We start from the raw sequence: 27,725 nt of genomic DNA, 5'->3' as shown, positions 1-27,725 counted from the left end.
CCGCTATGGGTTCTAATTTGGCCCCGGTGTTCGCCAATCTGTACATGGCAAAATATGAACAAGAAAACATTTTGGTGAATTATGCTGAGCATATTGTATGCTATAAGAGATACATCGATGATCTCTTTATCATTTGGCAGGGATCCGCCGAATCCTTTCACACCATGGTGGACACCCTTAATGCTCTTAATAGTCCAATTAGATTGACTGCTACAATTAGCGAGTTTACCATTAATTTTTTGGACATCACTATATATAAAGATCCGTCCTCACCATCAATACTTGATTATACTTTATACCGCAAGCCCACAGACCGAAATACTCTTTTATGGGCTTCCAGCCATCACCCAGATAAGCTAAAATCCAATCTACCTGTTTCACAATTTCTTCGGGTATTAAGAAATAACTCCAATGATACCAACGCTGACACACAACTGCTTGAGTGCAGACAACGTTTTATTGAACGTGGATATACAGCCTCCGTGGTGGAAAAGTGTTTGGTCAAAGCACGTCAATTACATATGAAAAATACCAGCAGCAGAAATAAGAATTGTGACCGCATAATATTTAAGACTAGTTGTAACACCAGTTTGCATACTGTGGAAAGAACAATAAAGAAAAATTGGTCCATGATCAGCACTGACCCCAAATTCAAGAAAGTTGGCAGCAAACCACCTTTACTGAGTGTACAAAGAGGGTCTAATCTGAAGGATATGCTGATGAGACCGACCATGCGACCAACGATGACGACTGGAACGACCTGGTTGAATGTAAACCCAGGATGCTTGAAATGCTTGAAATGCATGACCTGCAGAGCTATGATAACTGGGCGATTCTTCAACCACCCATTATATGGGATAAAGGTTCAGTTACGACATCACCTGACATGCTTTATGGACCATGTAGTCTATTATCTCACCTGCCCATGTGGGAAGATGTACGTGGGGAAAACTGTGAGAACATACCGCGAACGGATCAACCAACACAGGTCCTCAATACAATTGGCACTCACCAGCGGCAAAACAGATAAACCAGTGGCACTTCATTTTATGCAGATGAAACATCAAGTTGTCACATTACGTCATATGATCATTGACTGGATTCCGCCACCCCCACGGGGGGGAGACAGAGGTTTACTACTCCTAAAAAGAGAAGCCTACTGGATACACTATCTGGGAACTGTGTCACCAAGAGGGCTGAATGAACAGAATCATCTAAGTATTTTTCTTTGAATATATTGGACATTGTGTTCTAATAATTTTAAACTTGTGATCTCTGATTATTCAGGGACTATTTTCATGACAGGGTTGTCCACCATGGCTATCCAGTGATTCAGTCCAACAATAGGGATTTTTTAATAATAATATGTTATTTAGTAATATATTATTTGTATGTCTATATATGTATTGGATACCAAGTTTCCATTATGCTGTTCTAAACCAGTGTGGAATTACTGATACCCGCTTGGGCGGCCTTATTTATAAAGATCTGATTGGGTGATACATTATTGTAAACACAGTTATAGCCACTCACTTTTAGCGTTATGTAAATTATACTAATACTTGAAGCTATATTTGGTAATATGTGGCGTGTTTACGCTGCACCACGGTATTCACATGAACATCCGGAAGTGACAACATTTACTATGAGATGCGGAAGCGCTTTGCGGGTCACCTGCGGCGTGCGTTCCACTGGTTACCCAGTGCTGAACGACTTAGTCGGAAGTGATAATATGGTAATTAGAGATGGCGGAAGTCTCATGCGGGTCACCGGCGGCGTGCGTTCCACCTGTTGATCGATTCCAAACAGTGAATGAGGTGAGCGCAACTATACTACTTTTATGTGTTGCATATAGAAAGGCTAATTTGCATCAATGAGAGGTGAGATGAGCTATATGTGTTTACCAAGTATATAATCTGTCTGATATAGCATCTTGGATAGTAATTGGTAGATGGATTAACGGGCGGGCCCTGGGGGGGTACTTGTAGTTCCACACTGAGGGTCATTTGGTTTGTGATTCTGACGATTGTATACACTGGTCTGGAAAAAGGTCCGGTTTGGGACCGAAACGTCGACCAACCATGAATAAGCTGCTGATGTGAGATTTGATAAACAATTTTTTGCATATTCATTACAAGTCTGGTGAGTGCCTTCTATACTAAATTGAATATATATATATATATATATATATATATATAAAACATTATCATGCACTTTTACATTAATATGTTAAAAACCCCAGAAAGCTGTATTCACTGTAGGAATCAGCGATATCTCTATCTCCGCTGCACTCAGAGAATGCCGTGGCGAGTTCTTTTCACATGTCCCAGGCCAGACCCAGCCTTAACTCTACTAGGGACAAAGTCTCACAAGATAATAGTCTCGCAATGGCTCGCAAGACATTACCTATAGTTTTGTGGGGGCTGCTGGCAGTGTCAGAGAGGGGCATGAAGGGCCCACCGTGGGAATGCAGTGTCAGGGAGGCCCAGATTTAGGGTTGTGGCCAGCTGCCACAGAGGCGTGGTTAACCATTAGAGAGTGCATGGTCCGGGCCCCTTGATAAAAAAATGAATATAGTAAATACTACTAGTGCATAATGATAATGTACCAGATTAATAACAGCAATGCAGTGTAGGAAATACACCATAGTCCTGTGCGGTATAAGGTAACATATGTACAATATGTAATTCAAGAACACAGTCTGGAACCAGATCCCTAGAGGAAAAGGTGAGCCCCAAGGCTAACAGTTTCTTTCATGGAGCATTCTAGCTGTCGGAAAGGACAGTCAGTTTGGAAGTAGTTACAGTGGCTTGCCTGCAGTACTAGAATTGTACTGGCCCAGGGGGCAGATGGCTCTCTGCCCCCAGACCCAGCCCGCCACTGCTGCCACATTGTAAAAATTGTTCAGGAATTGTTTGAGGAACATGACAAAAAAAAGTTTAAGGTTTTGACTTGGTTTCCAAATTCCCCAAATCTTGATCTGAGCAAGCAGCTTTGGGATGTGCTGGAAAAACAAGTTCATGTCATGGAGGCTCCACCTTGCCACTTACAGGACTTAAATGATCTGCTGCTAATGTCTTGGTGCCAGATATCCCAGGATCAGTGGCACGAGGAGGGGGAAGGAGCGGGTACTAATTACCCGGGCCCAGGCTGCTGGAGGGGCCCGGTCTGCTGCCCGTATACCTATACTTGAAGCAATCGCCATAATCCCAGTGATATCTTCAGGAAGATGACACCCACAATTATAAAATGTTTACGTTGTATTATTGTAAGGGGGTGTGGACACCCACCTCCCCAGTTCATTACCAGGACCCCACGTGGCTCTCTACGCCCCTGCCCAGGACACCTTCAGAGGTCTTGTGGAGTTCATGCCTAGATGGGTCAGAGCTGTTATGGGAGCACAAAGGGGAGTTACACAATATTAGGCAAGTGATTTTAATGTTATGGCTGATGGGTGTAGACATAAAGAAGGTGGGCACATAAAAGTTTTTGTATACAGCATGAGTTTGTAAACAAATAGAGGAGTGAGGGGTGAGAGTTCTGAACACATTATTGATGAAATACTATGTTATTTCTTTACAGGATCTGGCCCAGTGTGTTAATGAAGTGAAGAGGGATAATGAGACACTGAAGCAAATCACCAGCTTTCAGCTTTCTATTGAAAATCTGGTATGTCTGTGATATGAGTACTGCTTTTTGGGCTATGAGTAAAATGTGTACGACTTTATGGTGATGAAAAGAGTAAGGGACCTATTTTATCATTCAATATTTGCGGCATATGTTTAGTATCACCTAAATGTAACAAGGAGACACCCAGCAGATATCTCCATATCTGCTGTAGCCATGCGATCACTTCTGAAGGGCCCTACACACTTGCCGATGTGTGTGGCCGATATGAACAATCTCATTCAGTATTGAACGAGAAATTGTTAATATCTTTCAGTGTGCAGGCACCAATGATGAATTATGCGCGGCTCCGCGGTCGTTCATCGTTGATTCCGGCTCATATATACCTGCAAGCCAATATGGACAATATCGTCCATATTAGCATGCAGGGATATGGGTCCGGGTAACGTCAGGCGGTGAAGAAACGTTACTCCACCTGTCAACAACCCCCCTCTCCCCCTTCCCCACCACCGGGTCGTCCGTCCGCTGTATTGGCCATCGGGCACCTCGGCAAATGTGTAGGTGGCATAACACATTGCAGGGTATGGGCTCCTTTTCAGAGTCCTTGTCCCTGATATGATTTTTTATACATTTAGGCCGTACATAATTTCTTGTAAATAGCTGCAATAAAGATGACAATCATTGGGTCTAAAATCAGATAATTGATACATATGCCTCCTAAGTGTGTGGAAACGGAAGGTAATTCTTGAGCTGTACAAGACATAAAAGATAGCCAGGGGTGCCACATAGACATCATCATGTATAGGGCCCTACAAATTTGACGATCCGCCACCGAGCTGCCCGACGGCGGATACGGCCAAAGGGCGACCCGGCGGCAGGGGGGCAGTGACAGTGGGAGTGAAGTTCCTTCACTCCCCCATCACCCGGCTCCATAGAAGTGCAGGCAATGGACGAGATCGTCCATATTGGCCTGCATGCACAGCCGACGGGGCACCAGCGATGAACGAGCGCGGGGCCGCGCATCGTTCATCGCTGGAGCCTCCACACTCAAAGATATGAACGGTATCTCATTCATTAATGAACGAGATCGTTCATATCTTTCAGTCAGATCGACCAGTGCGTATGGTCATTAATACAAAATTGTGTTTTCTGTAAGGATATCTGAGAACAGTATAAGATAAAAATGTTCATGTGAATGTTATTACTTTTTACCTACTAGCTGCATATATGGGGCTCCTGTAGATTTGTATATGTGATTTGCAGTAGAAAATATATATTTCCGTACTGCGCATGTTTCCGAATAATGCATAGGTGTGAGCTAAATATCATCCGCATGGGTCTTGCTAGTGTTTACAATGAATAAATAATAATTAGTGTGTTTTAAACGTATCTTCATGAAGTGGATGCATGTATCATAGGGGGTCATTCCGAGTTGTTCGCTCGTTATTTTTTTGTCGCAATGTCCGCAGTGCGACTGCGCCAAGTAAATTTGCTATGCAGTTAGGTATTTTACTCACGGCATTACAAGGTTTTTTCTTCGTTCTGGTGATCGTAATGTGATTGACAGGAAGTGGGTGTTTTTGGGCGGAAACTGGCCGTTTTATGGGTGTGTGCGAAAAAACGCTACCGTTTCTGGGAAAAACGCGGGAGTGGCTGGAGAAACGGAGGAGTGTCTGGCCGAACGCTGGGTGTGTTTGTGACGTCAAACCAGGAACGAAACTGACTGAACTGATCGCAGATGCCGAGTAAGTGTGGAGCTACTCAGAAACTGCTAAGAAGTGTGTATTCGCAATTTTGCTAATCTTTCGTTCGCAATTTTGATAAGCTAAGATTCACTCCCAGTAGGCGGCGGCTTAGCGTGTGCAAAGCTGCTAAAAGCAGCTTGCGAGCGAACAACTCGGAATGAGGGCCATAGTAAGTTGAATCACACATATCTCACGATATATGCAGCTCTACACAGAGGCGGAACTACCGGCAGTGCAGGCAGTGCACTGCACTGGGGCCCGCCTCTGTCCAGGGGCCCAAGCATGTAATGAGTCAAACTGACTCATTACATGCCGCTGTGCGCTGCAGGCAACCGCTGCCCGCAGCGCACAGCCGCCCGGAGATAGGAGCTGAGCAGCGGTACAGACGGGGGAAGGAGGAGGGAGCCGGAGGACGGAGCCGTAGCAGCGCTTTGTTACTGGTGGAGGCGCTGCTGCTGCTGCTCCTCTGCTTCCCTATAGGCTGTCTTCCGAGAACAGCCTATAGGGAAGCAGAGGGGCAGCAGCAGCAGCGCCTCCACCAGTAACAAAGCGCTGCTGCGGCTCCGTCCTCCGGCTCCCTCCTCCTCATTCTCTACTGCCCGGGAATCGTCGTCTGACGCAGCTGCACCGAGGAGCCTGAGGGTAAGTATAATTCTTCTTTCTTTCTTTCTTTCTTTCTTTCTTTCTTTCTTTCTTTCTTTCTTTCTTTCTTTCTTTTTCTTTCCTTCTTTCTTTCTTGTGCCTGCCTGCCGCAATGTGTAAAAAGGGGGGACTACCTGCCGCAATGTGTAAAAAGGGGGGACTGCCTGCCGCACTGTGTAAAAAGGGGGGACTGCCTGCCGCAATGTGTAAAAAGGGGGGACTACCTGCCGCAATGTGTAAAAAGGGGGGACTGCCTGCCGCAATGTGTAAAAAGGGGGGACTGCCTGCCGCAATGTGTAAAAAGGGGGGACTGCCTGCCGCACTGTGTAAAAAGGGGGGACTGCCTGCCGCACTGTGTAAAAAGGGGGGACTGCCTGCCGCAATGTGTAAAAAGGGGGGACTACCTGCCACAATGTGTAAAAAGGGGGGACTGCCTGCCGCACTGTGTAAAAAGGGGGGACTACCTGCCGCAATGTGTAAAAAGGGGGGACTGCCTGCCGCAATGTGTAAAAAGGGGGGACTACCTGCCGCAATGTGTAAAAATGGGGGACTGCCTGCCGCTATGTGTAAAAAGGGGTAATCTGCCCGACGCAATGTGTAAAAATGGGGGACTGCCTGCCACTATGTGTAAAAAGGAGAATCTGCCTGCCGTAATGTGTAAAAATGGGGACGCTGTCTGCCGTAATGTGTAACAAGGGCACGCTGTCTGCCGTAATGTGTAAAAAGGGCACGCTGTCTGCCGTAATGTGTAACAAGGGCACGCGGTCTGCCGTTATGTGTAAAAAGGGGTAATCTGCCCGACGCTATGTGTAAAAATGGGGAATCTGCCTGCCGTAATGTGTAAAAAAGGGGGGCTGCCTGACGCTATGTGTAAAAATGGGGAATCTGCCTGCTGCTATGTGTAAAAAGGAGGAATCTGCCTGCCGTAATGTGTAAAAATGGGGACGCTGTCTGCCGTAATGTGTAACAAGGGCACGCTGTCTGCCGTAATGTGTAACAAGGGCACGCTGTCTACCGTAATGTGTAAAAAGGGCACGCTGTCTGCCGTAATGTGTAACAAGGGCACGCTGTCTGCCGTAATGTGTAACAAGGGCACGCTGTCTACCGTAATGTGTAAAAAGGGCACGCTGTCTGCCGTAATGTGTAACAAGGGCACGCGGTCTGCCGTTATGTGTAAAAAGGGCACGCTGTCTGCCGTTATGTGTAAAAAGGGCACGCTGTCTGCTGTAATGTGTGAAAAGAGGAATCTGTTCGCTGTAAGGTGTAAAAGGGTCTCTACCTGGTGTAGTGGTGCTACTGTGCGGCGTAATTTGAATAATGGAGACTACTGTGTTGGTATTATTTTGTGGCCACACCCCTTCCCCACGAAGCCACGCCACTATGTATTTTTGCGCGCGTCTACGGCGCGCACTGCCCCCGGGGTGGACTTGGATGGGGGGGGGGGCCCAAAGCATTTTGTCGCACCTGGGCCCACCGCTTGCTTGTTCCGCCACTGGCTCTACATAAACAAGTTCTTGTGTCTTGTTATATTAGTAACATTTGTTTTATAGTGTGTCTAACGCTGCATCAGGCTGGGTGCCAGGTGATCTCACTGGTACTGTGCTGTCTCCAGTCTTTGCTTACGTGGTACTCTCATTGGCCTGATACTGTCTGTGTCTCTTCCCTTAGTCTGAATCTCTTGCTCAGTATGGCAGACCAAAAACTGATGGTGAGCTGAAGTTGGTTGTTGCTGAGAAGAAGTCCAAGCTGGACAGGTAAATAAAGATCTGCATGTTAACATTAGTCGTTATACAAGATACCCACAATGTCATATAATGAGCAACTAGTCCACAACACACACATCTAGTTCATCTTGGCCTGTCTGCCAAGATTACTGCAGTTGTACAGTTTCTGAAATGTGATTACCTATGTATTATCCATAATAATTATAAAAAATATATATAGCCTACAACACCAACACCGATCAGGTTATTGAAATGATATTGATTTGTTACGTTATTTACATGAAATGAACCTAAGTGCAGTCAGTCTGTTCTTGATGTTTAATTTCTAGATAGAAAATCAATTAGAATTATTACACATCTGTAGATCTTACAAAATATCCTTTATATACACATCTGCCAAAATAAGGATTGGCTGCTGATCTCTTTGGTGTCCTCATACACTGCGGTTTCAGTCACACCAAACAGTCGCTCTCAGTGCGCCCGATCTAGGTGACTCTGCTCCACTGAGTGTCTATTTCACTCTAAATGTGTGTATTATAATATTCACACAAATAACACAAACTGAGGTTGCAAAACTACAGTAGCTAGAGCAATTTGATGTGCGACATTTCTACATCTGTATGCCCCTGAGTCTGAATCTGTATAAGAAGTGTTGCGATGCAGCGGCTGCAGCTTTATCTCACACCTAGTTCTGTTGTGCTTCATCTGTGACTGTGCAGATAAAGTTGCAGCCCAGCATCTCTAGCACACTTTGACTTGTGTTTCACTACGTCTGCGATGCAATTAAGATGCAGTATTTAAAGAGAAACATGGGGGTTTATTTACTAATATTCGTGTTTTGACCGTTTTGAAGGGTGTTTGAACTCGAATGGTATCGGGTGCATTTTACTGCAACTTTTTGAATCCTGATACGGTCATTCACTAAGCTGCCGAGTTTTGCACAATCGTTTTTTTCCGATGTCGATGTGATTCGTAATATCAGGCAGTGTTTTACGGGAGTGATGAGTAAAACACTGCCTGAAAAAACACAAGGAAACCCGGCCGGATCTGTGAGATCCGTGCAGGGCTTCATTGTGTACCTTAAAAAGTTCATGAAAGTATTTAAAATTCTGAAGAAAATTGTGTGGGGTCCCCCCTCCTAATCATAACCAGCCTCGGGCTCTTTGAGCCGGTCCTGGTTGAAAAAATATGGGGGAAAAAATGACAGGGGTTCCCCCATATTTAATCAACCAGCACCGGGCTCTGCGCCTGGTCCTGGCTCCAAAAATACGGGGGACAAAAAGCGTAGGGGTCCCCCGTATTTCTGAAACCAGCACCAGGCTTCACTAGCTGGGGAGATAATGCCACAGCCGGGGGACACTTTGATATCGGTCCCTGCGGCCGTGCCATTAAAACCCCAACTAGTCACCCCTGGCCGGGGTACCCTGGAGGAGTGGGGACCCCTTTAATCAAGGGGTCCCCCCCTCCAGCCACCCAAGGGCCTGGGGTGAAGCCCGAGGCTGTCCCCCCCATCCAAGGGCGGCGGATGGGGGGCTGATAGCCAAGTGTGAAAGTGTGAATATTGTTTTTTGTAGCAGTACTACAAGTCCCAGCAAGCCTCCCCCGCAAGCTGGTACTTGGAGAACCACAAGTACCAGCATGCAGTGGAAAAAGGGGCCCGCTGGTACCTGTAGTACTACTACTAAAAAAATACCCCAATAAAAACAGGACACACACACCTTGAAAGTATAAGTTTATTACATACATGCACACCTACATACATACATACTTACCTATGTTCACACGAGGGTCGGTCCTCTTCTCCATGTAGAATCCATAGGGTACCTGTGGAAAAAAATATACTCACATAATCCAGTGTAGATCGGTCCTCTTCTGTTCTTTGTAAAATCCACGTACTTTGCAAAATAAAAAAACGGACACCCGACCACTCACTGAGAGGGATCCCATGTTTTCACATGGGACCCCTTTCCCCGAATGCCAGGACCCCCCCCGACTCCTGTCTAAGTGGGTTCCTTCAGCCAATCAGGGAGCGCCACGTCGTGGCACCCTCCTGATTGGCTGTGTGCTCCTCTAGTGTCTGTGAGGCAGCACACAGCAGTGATACAATGTAGCGCCTATGCGCTCCATTGTAACCAATGGTGGGAACTTGGCGGTCAGCGGTTGACCGAAAGTAACCTCACCGCTGACCGCAAAGTTATGATTAGGAGGGGGGGACCCCACGCAATTTTTTTTTCAGATTTTACACTAAACAGACCCTTTCTCATAGATAACCATGCACAGATCTCACTGATCCGTGCATGGTTATCCAAACTCGACTGGAAAAAGCAGGTCTATTTTTTTGCTGCTTTTTTTAACGATTCAAAAAAAAAACCAGACCCGCACTTGAGCACTCAGAAACTAACACCCAAATACGAATGAATAGTGAATGCCCGTATTCTATGAAATAACAGCCGCGTTTGACCGATGGTCTATTCATTCGTATTTCGGAAGGCTGTCATTCAAACCATTACGAATAGACCAGACACTGCCGAGATTGAGACTTAGAAAAAAAAACACAAATCGGACAAACTCGAATTCTTAGTAAATATTGGCCATGGCATGCTACATCTCAGAGTGGCTCAGGTGCTAAGTGCATGAGGACACATCTGTATTTATCACATAGACCAACTTCTCATTCTTGCCTTCATTCCAGCTCCCACCTTTCCCCTCTTTTGTTTCCCAATTACAAAGCACTGAAAGCGTCTCACTTATGTATATTGTGTGCTCCCAGGTACGCCTTCCTTCTGGACCGGGCACTGGTACTATGTAAGCGGAAAGGAGATACATATGACCTGAAAGAATTTGTAAAACTTCAACATTATCAAATCCGCGATGATTCTTCTGGAGACAAAGACAGTAAAAAGGTAGAAAGTCATCAATAAGAGCATGTTATTCAGCCTGTGACTTGCCAAAAAAGATATAGGTATACAAACATACACACTTATTCAATGATAGAAAGTAAATAACTACAGATATCTGTGTGGCTTCCCCCAGAGGCGTCACTAGGGTTGGTGTCACCTGGTATGGTAACTCATGGTGTCACCCCCATGGACCGCCTTCCGTATCACACCACACGGAACTCTTAGTAATGTTTTGTACTAGTTTTAGAGCACTTGTATACGATATTGTGAGTCCAGGACTGCCGGGGAGCTTCTGGGGTGTTCAAGTGAAATCTTATGCGATGATCACATGCGATTCATCTTTCTGATGTTTGGCCACCTTCAGGTATGCGCATAATTCATGCGGAAGTCTGTTTCATTACAAAAAAATGCATTTGCAGACTCACACTTACAGATGTGTCCTGTAACACTCTTGCTGCGGGAGACAGATTATCCTGGTGCTGCCGCATCGCACAGCTAACAAAGTGCCTAATTCAGACCTGATCGCAACAGCAAATTTTTCCTCTAATGGGCAAAACCATGTGCACTGCAGGTGGGGCAGATATAACATGTACAGAGAGAATTAGATTTGAGTGGGGTGTGTTCAAACTGTAATCTAAATTTCAGTGTAAAAATAAAGCAGCCAGTATTTACCCTGCACAGAAACAATATAACTCACCCAAATCTAACTCTCTCTGCAAATGTTATATCTGCCACACCTGCTGTGCAGCAAGGTTTTGCCCATTAAAGAAAGATTTTCCTTTTGCGATCAGGTCTGAATTAGGCCTAAAATCCATTGATATGCTAATAATCACAGGTGTGTATATGCACGCACTAGCTAGCGGCCTGAACATATCTGAAATAACGGATGTGGATCATTAGATCGACAGTGTCTAGGTCGACAATGTTTAGGTCGACCACTATAGGTCGACAGTCACTAGGTCGACAGGGTTGGAAGGTCGACAGGGTGTCTAGGTCGACATGTGCTAGGTCGACAGGTCAAAAGGTCGACATGAGGTTTGTTTGTTTTGGTGTCGTTTTCTTCGTAGAGTGACCGGGAATCCCAATTAGTGCACCGTGTCCCCTCGCTTCGGGCAAGGTGCCTTGCTCCGCTACTGCTTTGCTCGGCACAGATTACCGTTCCAATCGTAGTCCACGTGGATCGTTAAGTATGAAAAAGTTTTAAAAAATATATTTTTGAAAAAAAACTCGTGTCGACCTTTTGACCTTCATCCAGGTGCTCATAGGGCACCGAAACAGCTGCTGACACCATGCTGATGCTCACTGGAATTTGCGGGACTTGGCTTGATTTCTGACCACCCTGGCAGGCTTGTATACTGAGATGATTGTCCTTATTCCGGATTTATGCACTTTATGTGGAGCTATGTGAACTTCTCTTTGCTGATATTTTTATAAAAAGTTGTTTGAAGCAGTATTTCTGGATGTGCGGGCTCCTCGTTATCTACTACATTTATTCTATTATGTGCTGGTACTCCGATCCTTACCAAATATGTGTGCGACTAGTTCTTTTCTCTCTCTCTCTCTCTGTGTATATATATATATAATTAAAAATTTCCAATATCAGACGACATTGCACCTGTATTTGTAGAGGTATAGGTGGCTTCATACAGCGCACTCCTTTAGATAAGATATAGTAAGCTAATTAGTCCAAGTGCAACAAGCACTTGCAGAAAAGTCCTGTTAAATGAGGTAATGCTTCAAAAGTTCCATATATTATATTATCCCTCACCTGTCGTTTATGGAGGATCTAGGTATGTGGCAGTATTGGGGTTAAAAATCTCTGTATACCTCTTTGTGAATGGAGCCGTGCTGTCAGACAGCTGTGTGGAGCTGAAGTGACTGAGCTTGCCGCTTCTGCCGCTTAGAGCTTGTAGCCGTTCGTGTCCGCTGAAGACAACAATCACTGAAGCCGGCTTGTCAGTGTGCTGCGCTGGAAGCCTGATGTAAACCTTCGGTGCAGGGTCCAGGATACATTAAACCAGGGCACTGCTTAACTTGACTTCTGATGAAACAGCCTCGTCAATAATGCTGAGAAACGCGTCAAGCAGTGCCCTGGTTGGACTAATTAGCTTAATATATCTTATCTAAAGGAGTTCGCTGTATGAAGCCACCTATACCTCTACAAATACAGGTGCAGTGTTGTCTGATATTGGAAATTTGAAATCATATATACATTTTTATTTTATTTTTTAATTTTTTTAAATCAAAAGCGCTTTTTCACCAACAGCTGTTGAAAAATCTTGTGTTTTTTATTTTTTTATTTATAATTTAAGTCATTCATCAACAAACTGACTTTCTTGATCTCTATGATTATTAATCATACTGTATATGTTTCCAGCTGGGGGTTGTCTTGTGGATATTGTGAATGTTTTAATTGTGTAATATTATTTATGTTTTCTTATTTATTTATTTATTAAATATTTTTAAAATTGCACCTGTGCTTGACGGGTGGCGCGTCTTTAAATCTTTCTTTTAGGCTACCTATCCGTTCTCTATGTGGAAATCAGAGGGGCTTTGTAATATAGTCCAATTGATTAATCCTGATTCCCACAAACCACTCTTCTATATGGTTGCTGCGACTAAGTACACATTTATTGGTCCGCAAGGCTTTGCCTTCCTTCAGGCTCAGCACTACGTGAGCAAGGTTTCCAAATTAATACCGATGGGGGATTGGGAGAAGCCTCTAGATAATATGTTATCAGGAGCCATTTCCTCTTCTTATAAATGTCTTAGAACCTCAGTGGAACTCTTCCCTTAAGACTGGAATAGCTAGGGGGCGTGGCCTAGCTACTATCCAGGGTGGACGTGTCTCTCTGTGGCTCCCGGCCAACACTGATTTAACCCCTCTTTCCTGTCCTTACCTGGAGACTTTGGGGGTACATTACCACCTCTAGAGGCCTGCGCTGACCCCTGACTGGAGCTGCGGAGCCGGCGGACACCCTGTGTGCCCGTGCGGGTTGCGGCCTAGGCGAGGAGCAAAGCCGAAACCTCGAGCCCTGACGGAGCCCGGACCGGAAGTCACGCGCAGCCGGCTAGCGCGGCGCCTGGCGCCCTCCTGACGATCCCTCCGGCGGCCGCCTGCCCGTGCCTGCTCCCCCGGCCTCCCCTTGCTGCCACCGGAGTTGGATCGCGAGGTCGGGGAGCGACGGGGAGACTCCCGCGGATTGCGGCCTGCGGCCTGCTCCTCCCTGCAGAGACCGGGACCTCACCGGACCTCCGACCGCATAGCGGCTGCGCCTCTCCTGCCCGGACTGGAGCGCCCTCACCCACACAGCTAGACCTCGGCCTTGCACGACCTGCGGGCGGCCGGATGGTGAGGGGAGACAAGCTGGAGGGGTCTGGAGGCTGTTGGGGAGCTGTGCGATCCGGTGGCCATCCTTGGTTTCCTGCAGGGGCTCCGATGTGAGATACTGAGCCCTGGAGAGAAAGTGTCAGCGCTAGACACCATACAGCCTTCTGACAGTCCGGTAGGTCATCTCCTCCCTTAATACACAATACCCCAATCACTGGGCCTGACACAGGAAGGCTACGGACACCTAGTATTTGACACCCAGCTCCACAGCTACTATTATCCGGAAATCCCTCACTACATATATCTTGCTACTGCAGGGACCTGAAAATACCCACATTATAAGTTACGGACCACCCGCCCTGGCCTGAAAGCCCCACTATCCCCACCACCGGCTTTCAGTACTAGGCCCTTATTTCCGGTGGGCACACGGAACGATCCGGCCGTTCCCTCTGAGAGTTATCCCTCCGGGCATACCGAATAGCCCAGACCAACAGCTCTGCCTGGACCAGTGACCCTACCACCACACCAGTGGGTCCCGGAGATACCCCGGAGCAAAGTGGCATAGGCCCCGGTTCGCTGCCCCCCCTCCCACCGCACCCACCGGAATGCACACAAGCAGTGTGCAATAGATGACGGCAGCCATTTTGGGTCTCGTGGAAAACGCTGACCCGGCTGCCTGAGGGATCCCTGGCCGTTCACAGCACCCCACTGTGCTCACTTGCCAGCCCCTTGGATCCCCTACCACGGGCAGACAGCCCCCCTCAACGCAACACAGATACGTGAAACGGAACCCCACATCACCACCGTAGAGGACGCGATTCCCTACTCCCCTGGCTGGAAGCATACACTGCCTGGACCCTCTTGCCCCTTTAGAGGACAAACAAACAAAGAGGAAGGGGGGTGCAAATCCCCACCCCCAAATTCCCTTCCGCACACTGAAAATTACCTGTAACCATCCCTGAATCTATCTGGTAATAAAATTCAGAGAATTCGTCACAAATGTTTGCAAACACATGTTTAGCTGCTGGCCACTTCACGGCTTCTCTGATACAGCAGTCCTAACTACTTGATATCAGTGCCCACATTGGGCCATGTAATTTGTCACAGTACGCCTCATAATAAAGGCCATTACTAAAACAGTTCCAGACTGAGAGCTAACTTACCAGGGAGCCACCCCCAGGATCTCCCATTGGCACTACAAGGAACAGCATGCCTACCAAATGCTGCTCCCATTCAATGCCTCATGCACACAAGCAGACAAACAATTTGGAAGCTGCTCAATCATACCTGGAGATAATTATATATCAGGTGCTGGAAGGGGGAGGGGTCACAGACAAACAAACAAAGAGGAAGGGGGGTGCAAATCCCCACCCCCAAATTCCCTTCCGCAAACTGAAAATTACCTGTAACCATCCCTGAATCTATCTGGTAATAAAATTCAGAGAATTCGTCACAAATGTTTGCAAACACATGTTTAGCTGCTGGCCACTTCACGGCTTCTCTGATACAGCAGTCCTAACTACTTGATAGCAGTGCCCACATTGGGCCATGTAATTTGTCACAGTATGCCTCATAATAAAGGCCATTACTAAAACAGTTCCAGACTGAGAGCTAACTTACCAGGGAGCCACCCCCAGGATCTCCCATTGGCACTACAAGGAACAGCATGCCTTCCAAATGCTGCTCCCATTCAATGCCTCATGCACACAAGCAGACAAACAATTTGGAAGCTGCTCAATCATACCTGGAGATAATTATATATCAGGTGCTGGAAGGGGGAGGGGTCACAGACAAACAAACAAAGAGGAAGGGGGGTGCAAATCCCCACCCCCAAATTCCCTTCCGCACACTGAAAATTACCTGTAACCATCCCTGAATCTATCTGGTAATAAAATTCAGAGAATTCATCACAAATGTTTGCAAACACATGTTTAGCTGCTGGCCACTTCACGGCTTCTCTGATACAGCAGTCCTAACTACTTGATAGCAGTGCCCACATTGGGCCATGTAATTTGTCACAGTACGCCTCATAATAAAGGCCATTACTAAAACAGTTCCAGACTGAGAGCTAACTTACCAGGGAGCCACCCCCAGGATCTCCCATTGGCACTACAAGGAACAGCATGCCTTCCAAATGCTGCTCCCATTCAATGCCTCATGCACACAAGCAGACAAACAATTTGGAAGCTGCTAAATCATACCTGGAGATAATTATATATCAGGTGCTGGAAGGGGGAGGGGTCACAGACAAACAAACAAAGAGGAAGGGGGGTGCAAATCCCCACCCCCAAATTCCCTTCCGCACACTGAAAATTACCTGTAACCATCCCTGAATCTATCTGGTAATAAAATTCAGAGAATTCGTCACAAATGTTTGCAAACACATGTTTAGCTGCTGGCCACTTCACGGCTTCTCTGATACAGCAGTCCTAACTACTTGATAGCAGTGCCCACATTGGGCCATGTAATTTGTCACAGTACGCCTCATAATAAAGGCCATTACTAAAACAGTTCCAGACTGAGAGCTAACTTACCAGGGAGCCACCCCCAGGATCTCCCATTGGCACTACAAGGAACAGCATGCCTTCCAAATGCTGCTCCCATTCAATGCCTCATGCACACAAGCAGACAAACAATTTGGAAGCTGCTAAATCATACCTGGAGATAATTATATATCAGGTGCTGGAAGGGGGAGGGGTCACAGACAAACAAACAAAGAGGAAGGGGGGTGCAAATCCCCACCCCCAAATTCCCTTCCGCACACTGAAAATTACCTGTAACCATCCCTGAATCTATCTGGTAATAAAATTCAGAGAATTCATCACAAATGTTTGCAAACACATGTTTAGCTGCTGGCCACTTCACGGCTTCTCTGATACAGCAGTCCTAACTACTTGATATCAGTGCCCACATTGGGCCATGTAATTTGTCACAGTACGCCTCATAATAAAGGCCATTACTAAAACAGTTCCAGACTGAGAGCTAACTTACCAGGGAGCCACCCCCAGGATCTCCCATTGGCACTACAAGGAACAGCATGCCTACCAAATGCTGCTCCCATTCAATGCCTCATGCACACAAGCAGACAAACAATTTGGAAGCTGCTCAATCATACCTGGAGATAATTATATATCAGGTGCTGGAAGGGGGAGGGGTCACAGACAAACAAACAAAGAGGAAGGGGGGTGCAAATCCCCACCCCCAAATTCCCTTCCGCAAACTGAAAATTACCTGTAACCATCCCTGAATCTATCTGGTAATAAAATTCAGAGAATTCGTCACAAATGTTTGCAAACACATGTTTAGCTGCTGGCCACTTCACGGCTTCTCTGATACAGCAGTCCTAACTACTTGATAGCAGTGCCCACATTGGGCCATGTAATTTGTCACAGTATGCCTCATAATAAAGGCCATTACTAAAACAGTTCCAGACTGAGAGCTAACTTACCAGGGAGCCACCCCCAGGATCTCCCATTGGCACTACAAGGAACAGCATGCCTTCCAAATGCTGCTCCCATTCAATGCCTCATGCACACAAGCAGACAAACAATTTGGAAGCTGCTCAATCATACCTGGAGATAATTATATATCAGGTGCTGGAAGGGGGAGGGGTCACAGACAAACAAACAAAGAGGAAGGGGGGTGCAAATCCCCACCCCCAAATTCCCTTCCGCACACTGAAAATTACCTGTAACCATCCCTGAATCTATCTGGTAATAAAATTCAGAGAATTCATCACAAATGTTTGCAAACACATGTTTAGCTGCTGGCCACTTCACGGCTTCTCTGATACAGCAGTCCTAACTACTTGATAGCAGTGCCCACATTGGGCCATGTAATTTGTCACAGTACGCCTCATAATAAAGGCCATTACTAAAACAGTTCCAGACTGAGAGCTAACTTACCAGGGAGCCACCCCCAGGATCTCCCATTGGCACTACAAGGAACAGCATGCCTTCCAAATGCTGCTCCCATTCAATGCCTCATGCACACAAGCAGACAAACAATTTGGAAGCTGCTAAATCATACCTGGAGATAATTATATATCAGGTGCTGGAAGGGGGAGGGGTCACAGACAAACAAACAAAGAGGAAGGGGGGTGCAAATCCCCACCCCCAAATTCCCTTCCGCACACTGAAAATTACCTGTAACCATCCCTGAATCTATCTGGTAATAAAATTCAGAGAATTCGTCACAAATGTTTGCAAACACATGTTTAGCTGCTGGCCACTTCACGGCTTCTCTGATACAGCAGTCCTAACTACTTGATAGCAGTGCCCACATTGGGCCATGTAATTTGTCACAGTACGCCTCATAATAAAGGCCATTACTAAAACAGTTCCAGACTGAGAGCTAACTTACCAGGGAGCCACCCCCAGGATCTCCCATTGGCACTACAAGGAACAGCATGCCTTCCAAATGCTGCTCCCATTCAATGCCTCATGCACACAAGCAGACAAACAATTTGGAAGCTGCTAAATCATACCTGGAGATAATTATATATCAGGTGCTGGAAGGGGGAGGGGTCACAGACAAACAAACAAAGAGGAAGGGGGGTGCAAATCCCCACCCCCAAATTCCCTTCCGCACACTGAAAATTACCTGTAACCATCCCTGAATCTATCTGGTAATAAAATTCAGAGAATTCATCACAAATGTTTGCAAACACATGTTTAGCTGCTGGCCACTTCACGGCTTCTCTGATACAGCAGTCCTAACTACTTGATATCAGTGCCCACATTGGGCCATGTAATTTGTCACAGTACGCCTCATAATAAAGGCCATTACTAAAACAGTTCCAGACTGAGAGCTAACTTACCAGGGAGCCACCCCCAGGATCTCCCATTGGCACTACAAGGAACAGCATGCCTTCCAAATGCTGCTCCCATTCAATGCCTCATGCACACAAGCAGACAAACAATTTGGAAGCTGCTCAATCATACCTGGAGATAATTATATATCAGGTGCTGGAAGGGGGAGGGGTCACAGACAAACAAACAAAGAGGAAGGGGGGTGCAAATCCCCACCCCCAAATTCCCTTCCGCACACTGAAAATTACCTGTAATTATCCCTGAATCTATCTGGTAATAAAATTCAGAGAATTCGTCACAAATGTTTGCAAACACATGTTTAGCTGCTGGCCACTTCACGGCTTCTCTGATACAGCAGTCCTAACTACTTGATAGCAGTGCCCACATTGGGCCATGTAATTTGTCACAGTACGCCTCATAATAAAGGCCATTACTAAAACAGTTCCAGACTGAGAGCTAACTTACCAGGGAGCCACCCCCAGGATCTCCCATTGGCACTGCAAGGAACAGCATGCCTTCCAAATGCTGCTCCCATTCAATGCCTCATGCACACAAGCAGACAAACAATTTGGAAGCTGCTCAATCATACCTGGAGATAATTATATATCAGGTGCTGGAAGGGGGAGGGGTCACAGACAAACAAACAAAGAGGAAGGGGGGTGCAAATCCCCACCCCCAAATTCCCTTCCGCACACTGAAAATTACCTGTAACCATCCTTGAATCTATCTGGTAATAAAATTCAGAGAATTCATCACAAATGTTTGCAAACACATGTTTAGCTGCTGGCCACTTCACGGCTTCTCTGATACAGCAGTCCTAACTACTTGATAGCAGTGCCCACATTGGGCCATGTAATTTGTCACAGTACGCCTCATAATAAAGGCCATTACTAAAACAGTTCCAGACTGAGAGCTAACTTACCAGGGAGCCACCCCCAGGATCTCCCATTGGCACTACAAGGAACAGCATGCCTTCCAAATGCTGCTCCCATTCAATGCCTCATGCACACAAGCAGACAAACAATTTGGAAGCTGCTCAATCATACCTGGAGATAATTATATATCAGGTGCTGGAAGGGGGAGGGGTCACAGACAAACAAAGAGGAAGGGGGGTGCAAATCCCCACCCCCAAATTCCCTTCCGCACACTGAAAATTACCTGTAACCATCCCTGAATCTATCTGGTAATAAAATTCAGAGAATTCGTCACAAATGTTTGCAAACACATGTTTAGCTGCTGGCCACTTCACGGCTTCTCTGATACAGCAGTCCTAACTACTTGATAGCAGTGCCCACATTGGGCCATGTAATTTGTCACAGTACGCCTCATAATAAAGGCCATTACTAAAACAGTTCCAGACTGAGAGCTAACTTACCAGGGAGCCACCCCCAGGATCTCCCATTGACACTACAAGGAACAGCATGCCTTCCAAATGCTGCTCCCATTCAATGCCTCATGCACACAAGCAGACAAACAATTTGGAAGCTGCTCAATCATACCTGGAGATAATTATATATCAGGTGCTGGAAGGGGGAGGGGTCACAGACAAACAAACAAAGAGGAAGGGGGGTGCAAATCCCCACCCCCAAATTCCCTTCCGCACACTGAAAATTACCTGTAACCATCCCTGAATCTAGAGGACATACAGGACTCAGACCCGATCCCCACTACTCCACTGATCGGGACCATCACTAAGCTAATGCCGGCAGCGATAATGACAACCTGTCACCCTCCAGTTGTGACTCCATAGGCAACAATTCACACCAACAGACCAAATTCAAAAATCAAAACAAAAACAAAACAGGGAGTCTTCCGGGTACCGCGCTGGTCGCTGCCTGGGCCCACACCTTGCTGTTATCACAAGCAGATCTTCCTCCCCTATTTTCCTCCACCCCCTGCTGTACATGTGCCTCCCTGAACTGCATCCTGCTTGGACAAACCAACACATAATCCTCATAGTGCTTTTTCCCCTGGTCCCGTGCCCACTCCTCCAGACCCTACCTGACATACTCCCAAGAATCTCCAGCGATACATCTGTGTTCATTGTACCCCTTGCGTGACACCACGATTGGACCAGATCTCCCACCATGGAAAAATACGTGGCCAAAACGCTCCGTGCGAACAAGAACTCTCAAAACAAAAATAAATCAACGGCCAAAGAGAGGGAACTCAGCCCTATTCTACTGGGGTCTCCATCCTCTCCGGGCAGGTGAGTCACTGACGACATGATACCTGCTGACATCCATGCTAGTCCATCCTCAATACAGCGGGCCAGAGAAATATCAGACATCATATCACCTTTACTGGATGCAAAATTAGCACCTCTAATGGAGGCAATTACGTCAGCAGCAGCTCAACTGACCCAACACACTCAACGCCTGGCTGAGGCCGAAGACCGAATATCTACCTTGGAAGATGATTATCAAACGATTCAATCCCAACAACAAACACACGACAACACAGTAGTAGCCATGACCGATAAGATCGAAGATTTAGAAAACCGGAATCTCCGGAACAACTTACGCCTGATTGGTCTTCCAGAATCTGTCAGACAGGCAGATCTACTGGACTTGGTTACTCGCTGGCTCCCCACAACCCTTGACCTGCCCCCCTCCCCCACCTCCTACCTGGTAGAACGAGCCCACCGCATTGGCCCCGACAGGCAGTCTTCACAATCCTCTCAGTCACGTCCTAGACCAGTAATTTTTAAGCTACTAAATTACCTTGACAAAGTGAAGATCATGGAAGCCTACCGCAAACGTTCTGACCTACGATATGAGGAATCCAAGCTTCTTCTTTTCCAGGACTTTTCCTTTCAAGTTTCGACGCAGCGACGGGAATTCTCCCCTGTATGCAAGGAACTCTATGCTAAAAACATCAGATTTGCTCTCCTATACCCGGCAAAACTGAGAATCTTCCACGCAGGCAAACCTCATTTCTTCGACACACCAGATTTTGCTCGGAACTTTCTCAAGTCTCTGTCATCATCACAGTCTAACTCTAGAATGGACGATGCTGATTGACTCTCCTAGACTTAAGTATCTTTCTATGTTATTTATCTTTTCCTCTTTTCTAATGGATAACACATGGTTGATTGTTGCTATATGGTTATTACACACAGGGTTAAATGGGAATTCTCCACACCTGCCGCAGATGCAGGCATGGTGGGGTTCCTTTATTCAATTTATTCAATTTATTCAATTTCTCCTATTACCCTTTCTCCCCTCCCCTTTCTCTAATCAAACTAGAGTTTCTGTTACAGTTGGACGGTTATTATTACTGTCTTCTTGGGTTCAAAAATTTAAAAAATGTTATGACTGGTGGCCTATGCTTCACCGGCTACCGTTTTCCTTTTGCATTACATTGTTTAGTTACTGTATGTACACTCTAACTCCGTTAGTTTGCCCGACATGTTATTCTTGTCCTCCCCTTGCATGCTGGGATGGGGGATTGGACTTTCGCTTGTGGCTTCTCCTTCTGCGTTCCACTAGACTGGGCATTGGATGATGCCAGCCCCTAGGGACGCTGGGGCCTCCACGGATGGCTCAAAGACGTCTCTTAAATTGGTCTCGTGGAACGTAGAGGGTCTGAACACACCAATCAAGAGGAAAAAGATTTTGACACACCTCAAAAAATTCCATCCTGATATAGTATTTCTGCAGGAGACGCACTGGCGTCTCAATGACCCCACTACACTTAGAGATACCTGGGTTAAAGACTTCAGAAGCGCTTCCTATACTACCAAAACAAGGGGAGTACTTCTTCTATTTCGTAGATCTTTGAACTATAAGATTAAGGATGATTGGGTGGACCCTGAGGGCAGGTTTTTGTTTCTAAAGATGGAAGTCGAAGGAGAGCTTTTCACTCTAGCATGTATTTATGCCCCTACAGGACCAAATGATTCCTTTTTCTCAGATATCTTTGTTAAATTACAGGACTGGATGGAGGGAGTTCTGATTGTAGGGGGAGACTTTAATATTGCAATGGACCTGCTACTAGATGTATCCGGTGGCCCCAGACAGCTGAACTGCAATAGATCCATGCCACCCTCCCTGTCCCTAATGCAGGACTCTTTACAACTTTTGGACCCATGGAGATTTCTCCACCCTGACTCTAGGGAATATTCCTTCTTCTCACACCCCCACAAAATATTCTCCAGATTGGATTACTGGCTAATTTTTTGCCTCTTCAATACATAGAATAATAGACTCCACCATAGCTAGTATTCTCATATCTGACCATGCCCCCATCACCCTGACAATAACGTTAACCACACCCCGACAATACTCCTACGTCTGGCGATTCCCTGAATACATCGCCCATTCTGAGGACTTAAAACTCTTTATGTCACAATCATATCTCAATTGCACACATGATAACGCAGCACATATCAATGACATAAATCTCTTCTGGCAGGCCTCTAAACCCGTTCTTAGAGGGCAGATTATTTCATATGTTGCCACCAGAAAGAGGCAACTTCGAGAAAGGATGGCAGAGGCATCCCTCCAGGTCGCTTCGGCCTACTCCCAACTGTTGGCTGACCCATCTGAGACTCACAGGAAATTATATAAGGATACCAAACTGATTCACGATACCCTCTGTGCTGAACAGGCCAAACTATTCCTCTCCTTCCAATCTTACAAATATTTTCGCTGGGGCAATCGCCTAGGGAAGTTATTGGCAAACATGGTAAAAACCCATACAGCACCAAAACATATCTCCTCAATTAGAGACACAGGTGGACCCCCCTCAGTAACACAGGAACAGATTAGCGACACTTTTCTGACTTTCTTTGAGAAATTATACACCGCACCACCCGACCACCCTACGGCTGGCATGGACTTTTTGACACAGGCTAATCTCCCCACGCTTTCTGAGAGCGATAGAGAATTTCTTACCAACCCCGTTACTGCAGCGGAATTGGAATCGATTATCAAATCCCTAGCAAATGAGAAATCCCCAGGTCCCGACGGTATGTCGGCGGCCTATTACAAGCTACTTCTCCCACATTTAAGTGAACACCTTAGGCAACTGTATAATGCGCTCTTGACGGGACACCCTGCCCCGACAGGCTTTAACACGGCCCGAGTCATAGTCCTCCCTAAACCTAATATAGACCATACTTTAGTTTCATCCTACCGGCCAATCTCACTACTAAACCAGGACTTTAAAATATTCACAAAGATCCTTGCCACCCGTCTCCAAGTGATTTTACCCAAACTGCTACATCCTGCCCAGACTGGATTCATGCATAATAGACACTCAGTACATAATGTTCGCTCACTGCTGGCAACTATGTATAAAACACATGATTCATTAGAGCAAGACAATATGGTATTGAGCTGTGACGCAGATAAAGCCTTTGACCGAGTATCTTGGGCCCACATAGACAGATTACTTGGACTTCAAAATTTTGGTCCTGCTTTTATTAAGGTATTTCACATCATCTACCAAACACCCCAGGCCTTTTTGACGGTAAATGGTCACAACTCGAGACTATTCTCCTTACATCGAGGTACCAGACAGGGATGCCCCTTATCCCCCCTCTTATTTAACTTGGCCTTGGACCCCCTCATTCGCCATTTCTATAGAGAACACAGATGGCAAGGTATAAAACTGGCTGATCATGAAATTAAATTCTCAGCATTTGCAGATGACATTTTACTTTACTTTAGCAACCCCCGAAAAGCCATACCACACTTACTTGACATTCTAGACTCATTTGAACTAGTCTCTGGATTTAAAATTAATCACTCCAAAACGGAAGCCTTGGCTTTCTTTCCCTCAATAAAAACAGGTTGGGGAGACACGTTCCCATTTCACTGGGCCACAAACAATTGTATTACTTACTTAGGGATTTTATTCCCTGATCACCCATCCAAGCTATACTCACTTAATTTCCCCCCACTATTTGCTAGGACATATACAGATTTTGCCAGATGGACCCACCTTCCTCTCACATATACTGGCAGGAGTCACTTGTATAAAATGATAAGCTTTCCCCGCTTCCTTTACGTATTACAGATGCTCCCGCTGATACCGCCCAAACACATGCTAGCTCAATTGGACAAAGCACTGTCCAAATTTATTTGGGCGGACAAGCACCCTTGATTCTCATGATTCAAATTACGCCAACCTCGCTCTCTTGGAGGCTTAAATTTACCGTGCCTTCACTCCTATGCCTTGGCAGCCAACTACAGGATCGCTTTAGACTGGATTGGCGGTCGAGACATATATGCCAACACACACCTGGAACAATCTTTTACTCCCTCTCAGACCTTAGTGTCTCTGTTACACACCACCCCTACTTCCATACTACACTGTGTGGCAGACAATATACTTGTCTCCTCTACCTGTGCTGCCTGGCGACAGATTCGCTCACGACTAAAGATATCACGATATATATCGCTGTTCCTACCTCTCTGGGGTAACCCAGACTTCAAACCTCACACTACATCCCCCATTTTTCAGACTTGGTATGAAGGAGGTCTAAAATATATTCATCATTTTCTGCATACCGAAACTCTGACCCTACTTACACACTCCCAAATTATGGCACTTTTCCATCCTTACGAATCCCATTCTTTCCCTTTCTTCAAGCATGTAGCTATGTACAAAAGGTTACATCTTTGCTATCTAGGCAAGACACCTCCCATACCCTGGACAAAACACTACGACTCACCCCAAATGGCAATTTTCCCACAGCGCTCATATATACACACTCCCGCACTCTATTAAACGTGGAATCCGGCTCAGTGGGCCTCCTAAAATGGAAACTGGAATTCCCAGATCTGACCATGAAACTGATTCTAGAGGCCAACACCTACTTAGATAAAACAGTTTCATACTCAGAAATGCACCAGAAAATTCTACATAGAGCATATGTCACTCCCAAGCTACGATACCTCATCGGAGCAGCCCCCTCATCTCACTGTTTCAAGTGCACTACTCCAGAAGCAGACCTTGTACACTGTCTGTGGTCATGCCCCAAGGTACGTACACTTTGGCAGGCACTCCAATCATATATCACGACCGACTTACAGTTACAGTTTACCATCACTAAGAAGTGGGCATTCTGGGGCATATTCCCGAAACCACCTAACACCGATCTCTCCAAGGGACAACGTATTTTATTAATTAAACTAGCGGCCGCTACCAAAAAGACGATCCTTTCACAATGGATCTCCACTGATCATATCCCCATCTCACTATTACACCCTAGGATCTCTCATCTATTCCATCTAGACTGGACCAATACCGCTTTACAGAAAGACAAACTGACCGAGAAATACTTCCATATTTGGCTACCTTATGTCCAGACCCTCCCCCAGGTTACAAAGGAAGCCCTACGGAAATGTTTCAAAGACACTAAGTGGTACTTGCTAGAGACCCTGGACTCCGTAGCCCCCTTTTGAGCTTAAGGCTCTATACCGCTTCCACATACCAGCCAGATCTCTTCCAATTTTTGATATTGATTCATTTCCTCCACTGTTCCGACACTAGTATTACCTAGGGCTTACATGGAGTATAATTATAATTATTGTTATTAAATGTCTATGCTACAATGGTTATGTAATGCATGCTGTATCATTTTGTTCATTTTGTTCTATTGTTACCTCACCGGTCAATAAAAAACTTTTGAAAAAAAAAAAAGACTGGAATAGCTAAATGGTTGAAGCACTTTCCATCTATAACTGTAGAAGATCTGTTAAAAATGCTGCAAATTTCTATCACCACATTCCCTGCTGCTAAATACACAGAGATGTACCTCAATATTTTTCACCGTTCTTACATTTCCCCTCGCAGGGGTTTTGAATGGGCCTCTTAGATGACCTTTCTTGCCAGGGGCGCTTTAAGAGAGGAGGAGGCCCATGTTCAGCCTCCTCCGTTCGGGCCCTCTCCTCTCTGCCCGAAGCGCTGTAGAGTCTGAGCACTAGAGGGCGGCCATTTTCCCTGAAATTTGTCTACTGCGCATGCGCAAAACTCAGTGAAAATGGCCGCTGAGCCATTTTCACTATGTTTTCACAGCGATGCGGATACCGGCACTGGACTCCGGAGGGGTGCAGCGTGTGTGGTGGGGGCCCCCTCTGGACTCAGGGGCCCGTGTGCACCGCACACACTGCACCCATTATAGAAATGCCAGTGCTTCTTGCCCTAAGTGTGGACAGCAAACTGCTAACCTCTATCATTGTTTTTGGGCTTGCCCATCAGACGGTTTTGGTTAGCGGTTTGGCATTTTATTTATTTATTATTTATTAACAGTTTCTTATATAGTGCAGCATATTCCGTTGCGCTTTACAATTAGAGCAACAGTAATAGAACAAAACTGGGTAAAAGCAGACAGACATAGAGGTAGGAAGGCCCTGCTCGCAAGCTTACAATCTATAGAAATTTTGCTTCTCATCATCTATTTAATTATGCCCCCCTCACGCCTGAATGCTCAATTTTTGGCCTATTGACAACTAATACTCAAGCCTCCAGAAAGGTTAAGAGATTGCTTCTGGCTATCTTCTCGGCCGCCCGAAAATCAATTTTACATATGTGGATACAAAGTTCAATACCTACATTAGACATGTTTAAAGATAAATTGAATTTCATTTGCCACATGGATTGGCTGGAGGTCAATCCATGTGAGAACTCTAAGCCTTTTAGTCGGAGCGTCTGACTCAGGTGGGAAGACGCGGGTGGGGAGGTCGCTGTAGATGGAGCACTCCAGGCAGAGCAGAATGCCACTCTTGATGTGCTTGCGCGCTTCCAAGGGGTGCCCCTATGATAAGTCAGGCAGGATAGGTGGGATGAAACTTGAAGGGTGCCGCAAAGTTCTTAAAAACAGCATCCCCAGCAGGAGCCCCAGCAAGTTGCTTATGCTCCGTTCGGCTTCCAAGCCACGCATCCCCGGAAGATCTTATTTTGAAGCGTGTAATAGATAATCTTAGTGGTTACTC

The 27,725-nt window shown here is 46.0% G+C and overlaps 1 protein-coding gene across 1 annotated transcript in view; it reads left to right on the top strand.

Moving 5' to 3' along the window:
• VAV1 (vav guanine nucleotide exchange factor 1) overlaps positions 1-27,725 on the top strand; it is a 292,912-nt gene that overhangs the window by 173,668 nt on the left and 91,519 nt on the right. Inside the window, exons 12-14 of the mRNA XM_063954104.1 lie at positions 3,583-3,669; positions 7,683-7,768; positions 10,509-10,641. Of these exons, the coding sequence (XP_063810174.1) occupies positions 3,583-3,669; positions 7,683-7,768; positions 10,509-10,641 (306 nt within the window). The remainder of the gene's footprint in view (positions 1-3,582; positions 3,670-7,682; positions 7,769-10,508; positions 10,642-27,725) is intronic.

The sequence above is a fragment of the Pseudophryne corroboree genome, chromosome 2, assembly GCF_028390025.1.
Source record: "Pseudophryne corroboree isolate aPseCor3 chromosome 2, aPseCor3.hap2, whole genome shotgun sequence".
Lineage (NCBI taxonomy): Eukaryota > Metazoa > Chordata > Amphibia > Anura > Myobatrachidae > Pseudophryne > Pseudophryne corroboree.
The sequence above is the reverse complement of the archived record's forward strand: the minus strand, read 5'-3'. Positions and strand labels throughout refer to the sequence as shown.